Below are 16,679 nucleotides of genomic sequence, written 5' to 3'. Positions count from 1 at the left end.
TGATTGTTGGAATTTTTATTTTTTTGAATATTATCATGAGAGGAATTTAATTACGTACATTAACATAATATAGTAATATTTTTTAATACTATAATATACATCATATTGTAATTTGATTGTTGTAATTTTTATTTTGCTTGAATATTATCATGAGAGGAATTTAATTACGTACATTTTGCTTGAATATTATCATGAGAGGAATTTAATTACGTACATTAAGCTTGAATATTATCATGAGAGGAATTTAATTACGTACATTAACCTTGAATATTATCATGAGAGGAATTTAATTACGTACATTAACGTAATATTGTAATTTTTTTAACACTATAATATACACCATATAGTAATTTGATTGTTGTATTCTTATTGTTTTTGAATATTATCATGAGAGGAATTTAATTACGTACATTAACATAATATAGTAATATTTTTTTAATACTATAATATATATCATATAGTAATTTGATTGTTGAAATTTTCATTTTTTTTAATATTATCATGAGAGGCATTTAATTACGTACATTAACATAATATAGTAATATTTTTTAATACTATAATATACATCATATAGTAATTTGATTGTTGAAATTTTCATTTTTTTTAATATTATCATGAGAGGAATTTAATTACGTACATTAACATAATATAGTAATATTTTTTTAATACTATAATATATATCATATAGTAATTTGATTGTTTGAATTTTTTTTTTGAATATTATAATGAGAGGAATTTAATTACGTACATTAACATAATATAATAATATTTTTTTAAATACTATAATATACATCATATAGTAATTTGATTGTTGAAATTTTCATTTTTTTTAATATTATCATGAGAGGAATTTAATTACATACAATATCATAATATAGTAATATTTTTTAATACTATAATATACATCATATTGTAATTTGATTGTTGTAATTTTTATTTTGCTTGAATATTATCATGAGAGGAATTTAATTACGTACATTAACGTAATATTGTAATTTTTTTAACACTATGATATACACCATATAGTAATTTGATTGTTGAAATTTTCATTTTTTTAATATTATCATGAGAGGATTTTAATTACGTACATTAACATAAGATAATAATATTTTTTTAAATACTATAATATACATCATATAGTAATTTGATTGTTGAAATTTTCATTTTTTTTAATATTATCATGAGAGGAATTTAATTACATACAATATCATAATATAGTAATATTTTTTAATACTATAATAACATACATCATATAGTAATTTGATTGTTGGAATTTTTATTTTTTTGAATATTATCATGAGAGGAATCTAATTACGTACAATTACATAATATAGTAATTTTTTTGAATACTATAATATACATCATATAGTAATATATATATATATATATAATACGCAAGATTAAAATATTTTGAACAATAATTGAATTGCATGGTATAATAACTATAATTTTGTTTAATAATTATTATTTCCGTGTGACTATTTTGTTAACATATGTACATAAATAAGGAATCCATACAGGAATGGAATTGACTAAAATATTTCAAATTAATTTCCGTGTAGAATAAGGAATGGAATCATATTTTGAATATTTTGTCAATTTTAGCCATAAATAAGGAATGATAAGGAAGGCTAGAATTTCTGATAAGTAATTATTATATAATATTATGTTGACCGATTTCAAAATTTTTGGACTAAAATGAGCGGGAAAGCTAGTACTTCTGTTTTAATATATATATATAGATATTATATGGTTCAAGGAATTATTGGTCCAAAAGAATATGACTCAAGACTCCAATGAACATGAACATAGAAATAAGGGTCAATGAACATGATTCAAGGAATGAATGAACCTTAGGAAAGAAATAAGGATAGCTTTAAGAATTCAATTGGATAATATTTGGAACAAAAAATCTCAAGTGAACATAAGAGTAGGTTCAATGAATATGGTTGAAGGACTAAATGAATATTGAGGAATAATAGGAGTAACTTGGAAATTCAAATAAGTATAGAATTGGGAGCAGAAATTTTCGGGTGTCACACTGCTTACGAAGGAAGACATAGACTCATACGTGTGGCTTTTGGAGAATTTTAAGAAAATTATGGGTCATGATCCTATTTGTGTTGTTACAGATCAAGATCCAGCTGTGAAGGTTGCCGTTGCTCGAGTATTTGGTGCGTCAAAACACATATTTTGTATGTGGCATATAATGTGCAAGGTGGGAGAGAAGGTTGGACCGGTTTTGTCTAAAGACGAGGTGTTTAGGAGGAAGTTGAATTGCATCGTTGGGGATAATTCAATTGATCCCGAGGCCTTTGAGCTGCGATGGAATCAGATTATGGAGAATATGGGTTGGGTGATAATGGTTGGTTTCGTTATTTGTTTGAGTCCCGTACATTTTTGGCATCTCCATACTTTCATGATGAGTTTATGGCGGGTTTGGTTAGGACCACATCTAGATCGGAGTCTCAAAATAGTTTCTTTGGTAGCTTCTCTAATGGACATTCTAGCTTTGTTGAATTTTTGGTGCATTTTGATAGTGATATTGGTGCACAGCAGCATGCCCAAGCAAAACTAAATGCTGATTGTGAAGCTTGTTTTCCCGTGTTAAAGACACCATTGGCGTTGGAGCGGCATGTCATGGGTGTTTACACAATTTCTGTGTTTTATGATGTTCAAGAGGAGATTTGTGCAGCTTGTTTTTCTTGTCAAGTGGTATCTTTGAGTGATTCTGATGGTTGCGTGTCTTACGTGATAAAAGATGGTGACCATCGAGCATGGGCTGTCAATTTAGTTTTGGATGATAATTGTGCAAGGTGTTATTGCAAGATGTTTGAGAAGATGGGTTTGTTGTGTAAGCATATCTTTTTTGTTTTTAAAGATCGTGGTCTTGAGAGTATTCCTTCTAGGTGTTTGGTGCATCGGTGGACAAAGGGTGCATGTTTGCACCCAATATTTGATATTGATGGTATAGTTGTTGATCAATCTGCGAAAGTGGAGAACGTTAGGCTGCTTACTAATCTTATGTGGTCTGATATTTATGCTTGTGTGGGGTTAGCTGATGGTATGATTGATCATTTGTCACAAATACGAAGCGTTATTAATGATCAAAGGAAATTATTTCTTCAAGATGGGAGTGATAATGGCAGTAGCGTGGTTGTTGGTAGCAAGTAAAGTGTGATTAATTCGTTTTGTGGGTCTATGTCCAAGGCCTCTTCAGTGGAAGTGCACGACCCTGTCAAAGCTAAGAACAAGGGTAGTGGTAAGCGGCACGACCCTGTCAAAGCTAAGAACAAGGGTAGTGGTAAGCGATTGAAGAGTGTCAAAGCTAAGAACAAGGGTAGTGGTAAGCGATTGAAGAGTGTAAGGGAGAGAGACAAGGGTAGTGGTAAGCGATTGAAGAGTGTAAGGGAGAGAGTTGCAAGGAAGTGTGCAAAGCAATCAAGGAGATGCCACACTTGTGATGAATATGGCCATAACAGTAGGACATGTCCTTTAAATAATTGAAATTGATCATTGTATTACTGTATATGATTTGTGTTAATTCATAGGGTGGTGTGTTTTGATACATATGTTAATACTTTTAATCTGTGCATTGGTGCATTTTAATACAAGTACTGGTGTGTCCTGTTACGCATATTCCTTTGTTTGGTAATGTTTTTTATTCCCAGGAACATTATTCCTGGGAATGAGCTATTACCCTTGCAAGGGTAATAGCTATTACCAGACCCCCCCCTTGGTATTAACCTATTCCTGAGTTCTCAGGAATAGGCAAATTTTCTTATTTACTACTTTACCCTTAATTAAACTTAAAATATGTTTAGATCACAACACTCTGAATTAGATCAAATTTATTTTTTATATGGAATTCGTCTCTAAAACTCTCTCTGAGTCGGCCTCACCGGCAGCGGTGACCCATCGGTCGCCGGAGGACCAAGATTTACTAGAGCGAAGCACCAAGAAGTCGAAAAGAAGCCGAGAGTACCCGACGCCCTCTCCGAGAATTCCACAGGAAGTTCAGATGCAAGAAACGCCCAAAGTAGCGGAGGCTATGACACCAGATTCGAGCCATTGGAGAACTCCTGCGGAGACCCCTGCGGTGACACCCCATACAGCGTGGGGACGGAAGGAGAACCAATTCCCAGATGAGGAAGCCGTCTCGGATGATGACGCCATGGAATATGCCAACTTCAAATCGGAGTTCCCTGTTATCCAGGTGACCAAAGAGGAGAAGGAGAGACTCAGGCGGCCGTGGCGCCGTTCTCTCATTGTTAGGGTCTTGGGCAGATCAGTTAGCTACACCTATCTCCGTCAGAGGCTTCAACGGATGTGGAAGCCGGAAGGGGGTTTCAACCTAATTGCAATTAGCGACGACTATTACATTGCGAAGTTTGAGACATTGAAAGATTACGAGTTCGCTAAGTTCGAAGGGCCATGGATGATTATGGACCACTATCTTATGGTTCAAGAATGGGAGCCGAACTTTTGCCCTAGGAAGAACAGAATCGAGAAACTATTGGTGTGGGTGAGATTCCCCAAGCTGCCAATAGAGTACTTTGAAGAAGATTTCTTGATGAAAATTGGGTTGTCGATTGGTCGTCCTGTAAAGATTGATGATACAACCAGCCTTACAACTATAGGTAAATTTGCGAGAGTTTGTGTTGAATTGGATATCACAAAACCTCTGCTGTCAAAGTTTGTATTGAATTTCGAGGAATGGCCAATAGAGTATGAGGGGATCCATCTGGTTTGTTTCAAGTGTGGGAAGTACGGACATCGTCAAGAACAGTGCGGGAAAGAGGTGCAAGATGAAGCACCGAGAGGCAATCGACACTCAAGTAACCCTGCTGCGGGAAGCACAAGTTCAGCTCCTCACAATGGCCCTGAGAAATACGGGACTTGGATGCTCGTCTCATGCAAGGATAGAAGAAACCGAGTTAGGGGATCGAATCAACAAGCGTATGGCCCCCCTTCAGACAAGAGACAGAATACATCGGTTGGCCTTGCGTCTGAATTTGAGGGTCTGGGCACTCAGTCACGGTTTGCTACACTCGAAGGTTTGGACGACACCAATCTGGATATGAGTGAGGAGAATATGCCTAGGAATGAAGCCATGCATCACCCTGAAGAAACACTGCCTAGGATCAAAACGAATGGTAAAGATATTCAAAGAAGTCCAGCACATGGCAATTCTGGCTCTCATCGCAGAAGCAGAGGAGTGGAGCCTGGCCGACAAGTCCAATTTATCAACTACGATAGGTACCAGGGGTACAACTATGCCGGATAACAGATGGAATATAGGGGTGGTACCCAGGCTGCCAACCGGGGAGGTTATGTAACCAATACCCATGGTGGGTATCAGGGTGTTTATCAGGGAGGTCGACAATCTTGGAACCGAGGTGGACACCAGTCAACGAATCGCGGAGGGAACCGAGGAGGCAGGCCAGGGGAGGTGTTCCTAACCATGCCGCGGCAGAATCAGAACACACCGTCGTTCGAGGGTCAAACCTTGGCAGAAACATTACAACCACGGTGGTGCAGCATGCATATGATCCAAAAGAGCCACCTTCCGCGGCTGATTTTGAGCATTCGCCAAAAGAAGATCCCCCTGATGCTGAGATCTTAGATGGTGAAAGAATTCTTGATGAGGATATTGCAATGATGGAGGGCGATGGTGTGACACCCCCAACCTCACACAGGCTGAGATAGATAAAATCTCAACACAACAGCTGCCTAACTCAACCAAACAGAACATAGCGGAAGCGAATTTAAAACCTAAGGGGCGTCATGCCACATCTAGGTAAGATAACACAGCCTAGATGCACAGGCTAACCATAAAAGCTGAACTGTATAAACGATAATCTTCAAGTCAAGTCTCAAAACATCCAAACACTAGTCAAGAGTTTATAAAGTCTCAAATGGCTCACAGGCCAAAGCATAAATCTAAAAACATAACCACTATCTAAGCCTCCTCATACGGGTGTATCTCTATCGCGCTCACGCAAAGACTTTAAGGCAAACCTGGAAAACACACAAAGAACCATTAGCAAAAGACTGCTAAGTAACCACCATTCACACCCGCAAGGAAGTATAGATATACATATAAGTTTGTAAATAGGTTTACACACCCATATAGAATATAAACACCAACAAACTGTTCAATAGTTCAAATCGGATACTCAACAATGATAAACTGAACGAATCACGAACCAAGACTCATCCAAACGAATCCACAAACGAGATACCAACTGAACACAATCATAAGGAACAATCAATCATAATTGAGAACAACGAGATATCAACAGAATAAACAAGGACTCATAACCAAAGAACCGAAAGGAAAACCCAACACCAACCACCAAACCTCACACCAATCATCGTATCGAACCCGACCCCAAACAAAAGCCGAATACACAGGGGTAAAAACCCAATCACGGGGACCGAAGTCCAATCACAGGGGTGAATCGACCCAATCACGGGGGTAATGAACCCAATCACGGGGTAATGAGCCCAATCACAGGGACCGTAGTCCAGTCACAGGGACCTAAGTCCAATCACAGGGGTCATCGACCCAATCACGGGGGTAATGAACCCAATCACAGGGGTAATGAACCCGAATACAAACAATAGTAGCACATATAGCTCACCCAACAAACTCCAATGATACCAACAAACCAACATCACATACTCATACTCCAACCTCAGCCCAAAACAACCAAACAAAGTGTTCATCTCATCTATGAACACAAACAAACTCCCAGGTAATATGAATATCAAGAATCAATATACCAAGAGTACCAAAAGGGAACTAAAGACATGAATAATCTCCAAGACAAGGTAATAAATACCCAACGAAAGGCATGGATGAATACTCCAAGGACATGGCAAAATACTCCACAAAACAATCCAACCATGATCAGAAACAAAGGAGAAACAACAGACAACAACATCACAAAACAGTCTCTGGAAGCAGATTCCCAGAGACCTTGCGGAACACATCAACGGATCTCAGCCCTCCGCCGCACTCCTCCGCAAGAAGGAGGCGGTCCTCCTCAACGGAACACCATCTCCCGTTCAACCCAACCGTCTTGGCCTTGCGGAACTCCCCGGCGGGTTACATTGTACCGCCGAGGACCTCCGCAAGGTCAACTTCAACTCCCAGTTCCAGAATGCAAAGCAGACACGAAGAAATTGTTTCCAGAGGGTAAAATCAGACCAAATACATCAACATTTCATCCAAATTAGAGGCCAAAAACATGGAAATCCAAACCATCAATGATCATACAACACTAGGCAAAAGATCAAGATGAAATCCAACAAATAGATTCAACAAAATAGGCTAATCACAAGGAATTTTCAGGATTTCCAACACCAAGAACATCATATAGATTAGGAGTGAATAAAAATAGTTTTGATGGACATAGTGGTTACCTCAAAGAGCTTTCTCCAATCTAAACAAGCCTCAAGCTAGCTCACAAAGCCCCACCACCTTGTTGATCATCTTTTACCCAAAGAACCCCAAAAGAACATACATAAGAATATGCAAAAAGACTAGCAAAACCATAAAATGCAAGGTAGATTCTAGGCTAGATGCACTTACCCAATCCTAAACAAGCTTAAAGGAGCAATCTTGACTTGAAAACTTGTAGGAGAAATGAAGATAATTTTTGGAGGATTTTAGGAGTAAAAATGGCGTGAAGATGAAGTGTGTAGGGAGAAGAAGGAGTGAAAACCTTTAGGGTATTTTGATCCTCAAAATATATACTAAGAATACATACAATATTTAGGGTGTAAGACATTAAAGTGATGTGGGCTTAAGTAACTTATAATATAATGGGTGTAGGAAAATAAATATAATCAAGACTAGTAAGTTGGGCTTAATGAATTCACCCCTTACAAATTAAATACAAGAGTTAGCCCATAAGATGTCTTAGAAACAATATATATATATATAATGTATGATCAAGAATGTGGGCTTGTAGGATTATTTAATTACAAAGGTTGTAAGGGTCCAAATTAAATAAAATCCCTTACAAGAATAAATTCAATTAATTGGGCTCTTGATTAGAATAATTAAATTAGGCTCAAGGAATATATATATATATATATATATATATATATATCAAATTGAAAGAATTAGCCCAATTGGAATTAATTAAATTACCCAAGGAATTAATTATCGAACGAAAGGCTTGAACGAATTTACGGGGTGTTACAGATGGTCCCGGTGTTCCTTTGGATGGTGTGGCAGTCAGCCACTCGCGCTCTTAGCGCCTTTTCCCATTTGTTATGTTGTGTTTAGTTTGGAACTGCCAAGGCGCTGCATCGAGGTCATTCAAGCGCGCCTTAAAAAATTTAACGATGGTGTATAAGCCATCTGTGGTCTGTCTTTTAGAACCCAAAGTTTTTGGGAATCAAGCGAATACTATTTGTTCTAGCTTCGGTTATGAGGAATGGGTCAGGGTTGAAGCAGTCGGCTTCTCGGGGGGTATTTCGGTTCTTTGGAAAAGCTCTATTTCCATAGAGGTTTTAAACACTCACCCTCAATTCATTACCTTGCAGGTACATCAAGAAGGGATTGGTCTATGGAGACTCTCGGTCGTGTATGGAAGTCCGAACCTCAGTCTGAGAAGAAGGTTGTTTGCTGAGCTAACGTGCCTGTCCCCAGACTTTCAGGGTCCCTGGCTAATGGCAGGGGGCTTTAATTCCGTTACCTCACAGGAAGAAGTTAGCAATCCAGAGAGCTTCTACATGTCAAGGTGTTCTGATTTCAATCAGTGGTTATTTAGAGAAGGGCTAATTGACCTAGGTTACACAGGAGCCAAATTCTCTTGGATGCGGGGAACCAATTCATCTACTCTCAGAGGAGCACGTCTCGACCGGGCACTCAGTAATGTTGAGTGGAAGCTCCGCTTTCCAGATACAACGGTCATCCACCTCCCAAGAATAGAGTCGGACCATTCGCCCCTACTCATTAACAACCAGCCGGCTCAGGTAGTCCATAGGGAGAAAGCTTTCAGATTTAATATGGCCTGGGCCACGCAGCCCGGGTTTATATCGCTTGTTCACAGTAATTGGAAGAGGGAGAGGAGCCTAGAAGAAAATAAAAGAAATATGGCAGCCGTCCTAACTACCTGGAACACTAACACTTTTGGCAACGTATTCCAAAGAAAGAAACGTTTATTGGTCAAGCTCGGCGGTATTCAGAATTGTATTGCCAACAACTCAAGACCGGAGTTAATCAAATTAGAGAGAAGACTTCGCCTGGAGTTGGAGGAGGTACTCTACCAGGAGGAACTGATTTGGTTTCAACGTTCTAGAGAGCAGTGGATCACCTCAGGAGATCGGAATACGAAATACTACCATATAGCAACATCCGTCAAGAGCTCCTACAACAAAATTAGTAGGCTTAAGACTGATAATGAGACATGGATCACGGATGAATTAGAAATCAGAAACCATGTGCGAAGCTACTTCGTCAATCTATACAAGAAGGAGAGATCATCCAACATCTACATGCTGCAACCAAGAAAGTTTCCAAGACTAGCTGATTCAGAATGGGAGGAAGTAAACGCCCCATTCCACCCGGATGATATAAAACAAGCGCTATTTGATATGGCACCATGTAAAGCTCCGGGTCCGGATGGCTATACGGCAGGTTTCTACCAGAAATCATGGAGTATTATTGGTGATTGCGTGGTGAGGTACGTGCAGGAGTTCTTTGAGTCTGGGATTCTTCCACCAGGCAGTAATGATACACTGATCTCCCTTATTCCGAAGGTATCGAATCCTAAGTCAGTCAAGCAGCTCCGCCCCATCGGGCTATTATGCAATCTGTCCTACAAAATCTTGACAAAGAGAATGACATCAAGATTAAAAGGCATCGCAAAGAAACTTATTGGGCACCACCAAACTAGCTTTGTCCCTGGAAGATCAGTCTTAGACAATATTCTGGTTTATCAGGAGGTTCTAAACTCAATGAAATACAAGCAGGGAGTCAAAGGATGGGTGGTAGTGAAATTGGACTTGGAAAAGGCTTATGATAGACTATCATGGAGCTTCCTCGAAGACACACTAAAGGACATCGGTTTCAATCATAAATGGAGAAGGAATATCCTACAGTGTGTAACTACACCGCGACTAGCTATACAATGGAACGGTCAGAGCACCGAGTGGTTCAATCCAGAGCGGGGACTAAGACAGGGAGACTCCTTATCCCCTTTACTATTTGTGCTTTGTGTAGAAAGACTTAGCCATGTTATCCATGAGTCTATAGATCAAAATAAATGGAAAAGAATTAGAATCAGTAGGAATAGTGTGACACCCCAACCTTACACAAGCTGAGATAGATAAAAACTCAACACAACAGCTGACTATCTCAACCAACAACAGAACATAGCGGAAGCGAATTTAAAACCTAAGGGCGTCATGCCACATCTAGGTAAGATAACACGGCCTAGATGCACAGGCTAACCATAAAAACTGAACTGTATAAACGATAATCCTTAAGTCAAGTCTCAAAACATCCAAACACTAGTCAAGAGTTTATAAAGAAATCTCAAATGGCTCACAGGCCAACGCATAAATCTAAAACATAACCACTATCTAAGCCTCCTCATACGGGTGTATCTCTATCGCGCTCACGCAAAGACTTTAAGGCAAACCTGGAAAACACACAAAGAACCATTAGCAAAAGAATGCTAAGCAACCACCATTCACACCCGCAAGGAGATATAGATATATAATAAGCTTGTAAATAGGTTTACACACCCATATAGAATATAAACACCAACGAACTGTACAATAGTTCAAAACGGATACTCAACAACAACAAGCTGAACAAATCATAAACCAAAACTCATTCAAACGAAACCAAAGTCCAACGACGAAAGCATAAGACAACAACGACCATGACCAAGATACCAACTGAACACAATCATAAGGGACAATCAATCATAACCGAAAACAACGAGATATCAACCGAATAAACAAAGACTCACAACCAAAGAACCGAAAGGAACCCTCAACTCCAACCACCAAATCCTCACACCAACCATCATACCGAACCCAACCCCACATCAGAAGCCAGGTACACAGGGGTAAAACCCAATCACAGGGACCGAAGTCCAATCACAGGGGTGAATCGACCCAATCACGGGGGTAATGAACCCAATCACGGGGTAATGAACCCAATCACAGGGACCGTAGTCCAATCACAGGGACCTAAGTCCAATCACAGGGGTCATCGACCCAATCACGGGGGTAATGAACCCAATCACAGGGGTAATGAACCCGAATACAAACAATAATCGCACAACTAGTTCACCAACAAACTCCAAAGATACCAACAAACCAACATCATATACTCATACTCCAACATCATCCCAAAACAACCAAACAAAGTGTTCATCTCATCTATGAACACAAACAAACTCCCAGGTAAATGAATATCAAGAATCAATAGACCAAGAGTACAAAAAGGGGAACTAAAGACATGAATAAATCTCCAAGACAAGGAAATAAATACCCTACAAAAGGCATGGATAAATACTCCAAAGACATGGTAAAATACTCCACAAAACAATCCAACAATAATCAGAAACAAAGGAGGAACAACAGACAACAACATCACAGAAACAGCCTCTGGAAGCAGATTCCCAGAGTACTTGCGGAACACGCTGACGGAACACCGTCTTCCGCCGCACTCCTCCGCAGGAAGGAGGCGGACTGCCTCAACGGATCACCACTCTCCGGCCAACCCAACCGCCTTGGCCTTGCGGAACTCCCCGGCGGGTTACATTGTGCCGCCGAGGACCTCCGCAAGGTCAACTCCAACCCCAGTTCCAGAACATCAACAGCAGACACGAAAGAGGTATTTCCAGAGAGCAAAATCAGACCCAATACACCAACATTTCATCCAATTTAGAGGCCAAAGACATGGAAATCCAAACCATCAATGATCATACAACACTAATCAAAAGATCAAGATGAAATCCAACAAATAGATCCAACAAAATAGGCTAATCACAAAGAATTTTCAGGATTTCCAACACCAAGAACATCATATAGAATAGGAGTGAATAAAATAGATTTTGATGGACATAGTGGTTACCTCAAAGAGCTTTTTCCTAATCCAACAAGCCTCAAGCAAGCTCACAAAGCCCCACCTTCTTGATGATCATCTTTTACCCAAAGAACCCCAAAAGAACATTTATAAGAATATGCAAAAAGACTAACCAAACCACAAAATACAAAGGAGATTCTAGGCTAGATGCACTTACCCACTCCTAGACAAGCATAAAAGAGCAACCTTTACTTGAAAACTTGTAGGGAAATGGAGATCAATTTTTGGATGCAAGAATGGTGAAAATGGCGTGAGAGTGTAGGGAGGGAGGAAGAGGAGTGAAAGCTTTTAGGGTATTTTGATCATCAAAATATATACTAAGAATACATACAATATTTAGGGTGTAAGACTTTAATATGAGATGGGCTTAAGTACATATTATAATGGCTTACAAGAATTAAATATATGTCCAAGACTAGTAAGTTGGGCTAAATGAATTCACCCCTTACAATTAATTATAAGAATTAGAATAAGGAAGCCCATAAAATGTCTTAGGAACATTACATATATATTATATAATATATGATCAAGAAATTGGGCTTGTAGGAATATTTAATTGCAAAGATTGTAAGGATCCAAATTGAATAAAATCCCTTACAAGAATAAATTCAATTAGTTGGGCTCTTGATTAGAATAATTAAATTAGGCTCAAGGAATATACATATATATATATATCAAATTGAAAGAATTAGCCCAATTGGAATTAATTAAATTACCCAAGGAATTAATTATCGGTAGTAAGGCTTGAACGAATTTTCGGGGTGTTACACTCAACCCCCCTTAAAAGGAGCTTCGTCCCCGAAGCTCGAAGCTAACGGGAACTTGAAACAGAACGATTCAAAGAGAACAAGGGATTCAACGAAATATTGAAAAGAAAACGATTGCTCAACTAATCCTAAACTCAAGAACACACTAACATGCAACTAAACTCAAGAACTTACTAACTTCTAACATTTTAAACTTATAACTTACCCAACCCAAAACTAGCATGCAAGAACTAAATTGGCTACTTACTTAGGTAAAAAGGATTCCTAACAAAGATCTAACATATGCACGGAAGCTATCAACTGAACTGGGTGACCTCCTCATGCCGAACTGCTTGGAACTGATTTCTCATCACATCCCCCATATCCAAGGTCGCTCCTTTGGCCACGTGGTTGGATCACACCGCCTTCACGGACTTCATTGCTTGCCGGTGCACTTCTCTTGACTGGGCGTCCAAAATTCTTGTTGGCTTCTCTTCGTAAGATAGAGCATCTTCGAACGTTACGACTTCCAGGTGGATATCACGAAGCGCATCATGTACATATATCTTCAGCAGCAAACGTGAAACGCATCACGCATCTAGTCTAACTTGGTCGGCATACGACTCCTATTGATCATGGGCAGCTTTCACTCTTTCGTGAACCAACTCAACTTTTCCGATGACACATGTAGACGCTACGATCTTAGGGTCACTTGATTTACCAAATCTTCCCAACTGAACGAGCTGCTACACTTCTTTGCTTTAACCTTTTGACAGCTTAGGCGAACTCCATTTTCTTGAAAGATCCAACTCAGAACCATTGCATAAGGATAATTCGTATTGGGGACAGAAGGTTAAAACTAGTACGGTAGTATATAGAGGAAAACATTTATAGAAGGCATGCTCATTAAGAAAAACGTTGATCCAACAAGGAAAAAGAATGAAAGGTTTAGGGTTCAAGATTCAAGGACAACGTAGGTTAAGATTAGAATCAAAGGTTACCAAGGTTACAACTTAGGAAATAAGGTTGTCACCTTGCACAAGATATTTTCAAGAAGCAAACAATAGTAACGTTTGAAAGATAAAAGAGATTTTACAACCGAGGAAATATCTAGTTCTTTCATNATATATATATATATATCAAATTGAAAGAATTAGCCCAATTGGAATTAATTAAATTACCCAAGGAATTAATTATCGGTAGTAAGGCTTGAACGAATTTTCGGGGTGTTACAAATAGTCCTTATATCTCTCATCTATTTTTTGCAGATGATCTGATTCTATTCGGCGAAGCGACTATGGAACAACCTATCGAGGTGAACAACTGTCTACGTGCCTTCTGTGCTGCTTCGGGTCAGAAGGTGAGCTTGCCCAAATCCTCAGTGTTCTTTTCCAGAAACACAAATCCGGATTTACAGCAGAGAATCAGTGAGACGCTAGGGATGCTAGTGGTCTCGGATATGGGCAAATATCTTGGAGTACCCTCTCACCACGGGAGACTTTCCAAGGAATCCTTCTCTGGAATTATTGATAGAATAAGAGCTAAGCTAGCAGGCTGGAAATCCAAATCGCTGTCACTTGCCGGAAGGTATACTCTAGTGCAGTCTGTGTTAACTTCAATTCCATATTACACAATGCAGACAACTCTCCTACCAAAAGGAGTAGTCCTAGCCATCGAAAGGATCACCCGAGACTTCCTATGGGGAAGTAAGGAGGGCGAAAGGAAATGTCATCTAGTTAAATGGGAAGTACTCACAAAGAGCAAAGAGTTTGGGGGTCTGGGCATTCGTAAATTGGAACCAATGAACCTGGCATTTCTAGCCAAATTAGGCTGGAGATTGATTCAAGACGAGGAATGTCTTTGGGTACAATTGCTCAAAGCAAAGTATTCTATACCCTCAACCGACTGCACTACGTGGAAACCAAAAACGAACATGTCAAATGCATGGAAAGGTATCCTCAGAGCCGTCCCTATCCTAGTGCAAGGGACCAGGAAATTGGTGCGAAATGGGAACAAAACAGCCTTCTGGCGAGATACTTGGCTGGAGGACAGACCCCTGTATCAACTTGCAACTAGTCTGGTTCCTTGGAATGAGTTAGACAGACCAGTCTCACACTACTGGAACGCAAATACTGGATGGCAGTGGGAGGCGTTGAATCAGATGCTCCCTGAAGAAGTCCTCAGTAGACTTGCAGCACGTATGCTGCACGAGGGACAGAACATGGATGATGAAACCGGCTGGAAGGATCAAGCTTCCGGAGATTTCTCGGTGCGCACAGTGTATAACATTGCCACAGGGGAAGGTGTTTCCATCGAAGCAGCTAAATGGAACAGTATATGGAGACTTAAAGCTCCTAACAGAGTTCGGACCTTTCTATGGCTAGTAACACACAACAGAATCATGACCAACGAAAATAGAGTGAGACGGGGTATGACAGACTGCGACAAATGTTGGTGCTGCACTAATAGTGTGGAACATGTGCCCGGCTGCAGATAGAGTATGGAGAGCGGTCCTTCCAAGCTTCTCAGAAAAAACTAAGGCACTGTCATTTTCTAGGTGGCTTGAAGAAGGAATCACGAATAAAGGTGATGGAAGGAACCCAGTGAACAATACCACGGTGTTCGCAGTGACGACATGGTGGATCTGGAGGTGGAGGAACGAAGTAACTTTTACCAATACAGTCAAACATCTCCAGTACAAACTCTCCTGGATTAAAACCCAGGTTGAAGAGGTCAACAGAGCCTTTGCAAAGGCTAAGTATCCGGGAAGTCAAGGGTCAGAACCAAATTGGCAGATGCTCTCCTGGACTAAACCCCAAGAAGGCTATGTAAAGGTAAACGTAGATGGCGCAGTGGACAGAATCACATCTAGAGCCAGCTGCGGAGGAGCTATACGCAATGAAAATGGAGCCTGGAAACAGGGTTACACATACAGTATAGGGTACTGCACACCCTTTGAAGCAGAAGCCTGGGCACTTTTCAAGGGTGTGCAATTGGCTGTTCACCTGGGTTGTAATCGAGTCATCTTTGAAAGTGACTCAAATGAGATCGTCGACTACATGAACGCAGATAGGCCACCATCAATCGCAGCTCACAATATTCTGGAGGCATGCAGAAGGGAGCTACGATGCATCGAGTGTTGGCAGATCAGACAGATTGCACGCGAGCAGAATCTAGTAGCAGATTTCCTCTCCAAATTGTCCAGAGGGCTCCCAGGAGGTTTAAAGATATTTACAGATCCTCCAGTTGACATCCTTGGCTTACTAGAGGATGACATTACTGGGTTTCCACTTTGGCATGATGTTTGTATCAGTTGATCTCAATGTATTTCTTTCGGTATTCCCCTCCAAATAAATAAATAAAAAATTATTTTTTATATATTGTTTATGTGGTGAATGTATATGATGTTTAATTTATGTATATTCATAGTAAATAATCCATCCATGTTCGTGGGCAAATAAAACCAAGCAATGTTTAGCGAAATAGATAGTCGGGCAGCTCAGGCAACTCTTGAGGATGTAAGCCAAACTCTTGATCTTTCGATCGTGGATTCATATGAAGAGTTATATAAAAAACTCGCACACATGTTTGGGATAGAAAGCTTAGAGGTGATGAATCGTGTGCTCTACCATGATGCAGCAGTCAAACAAATTGGAGATGACCCATTCAGGTTCAATGAGCATTTGTTTTTGAAAGATTATATTTAATTTGCAGAACTTCACCTTAGCAATTTGTACTGGTGATGGTGCGTAGAACTTGTAATCTGATGAGGATGATCACATCATATTTTATAGTACTATTAGGACTCT

At 39.6% G+C, this 16,679-nt stretch overlaps 2 protein-coding genes across 2 annotated transcripts; both read left to right on the top strand.

Moving 5' to 3' along the window:
• The first annotated feature begins 2,325 nt into the window (after positions 1–2,325).
• LOC116015943 (protein FAR1-RELATED SEQUENCE 5-like) lies at positions 2,326–3,174 on the top strand. The gene has a single exon (XM_031256111.1). The coding sequence runs from the start codon at positions 2,326–2,328 to the stop codon at positions 3,172–3,174; it is 849 nt and encodes a 282-aa protein (XP_031111971.1).
• Positions 3,175–5,290: 2,116 nt separating this feature from the next.
• LOC116015942 lies at positions 5,291–16,187 on the top strand. Its single transcript, XM_031256109.1, has 5 exons — positions 5,291–5,452; positions 5,542–5,674; positions 8,396–10,087; positions 14,139–15,203; positions 15,340–16,187. The coding sequence occupies exons 1-5, from the start codon at positions 5,291–5,293 to the stop codon at positions 16,185–16,187; spliced, it is 3,900 nt and encodes a 1,299-aa protein (XP_031111969.1).
• The last annotated feature ends 492 nt before the right edge of the window (positions 16,188–16,679 follow it).

Source organism: Ipomoea triloba, chromosome 4, assembly GCF_003576645.1.
Source record: "Ipomoea triloba cultivar NCNSP0323 chromosome 4, ASM357664v1".
Lineage (NCBI taxonomy): Eukaryota > Viridiplantae > Streptophyta > Magnoliopsida > Solanales > Convolvulaceae > Ipomoea > Ipomoea triloba.
The sequence above is the reverse complement of the archived record's forward strand: the minus strand, read 5'-3'. Positions and strand labels throughout refer to the sequence as shown.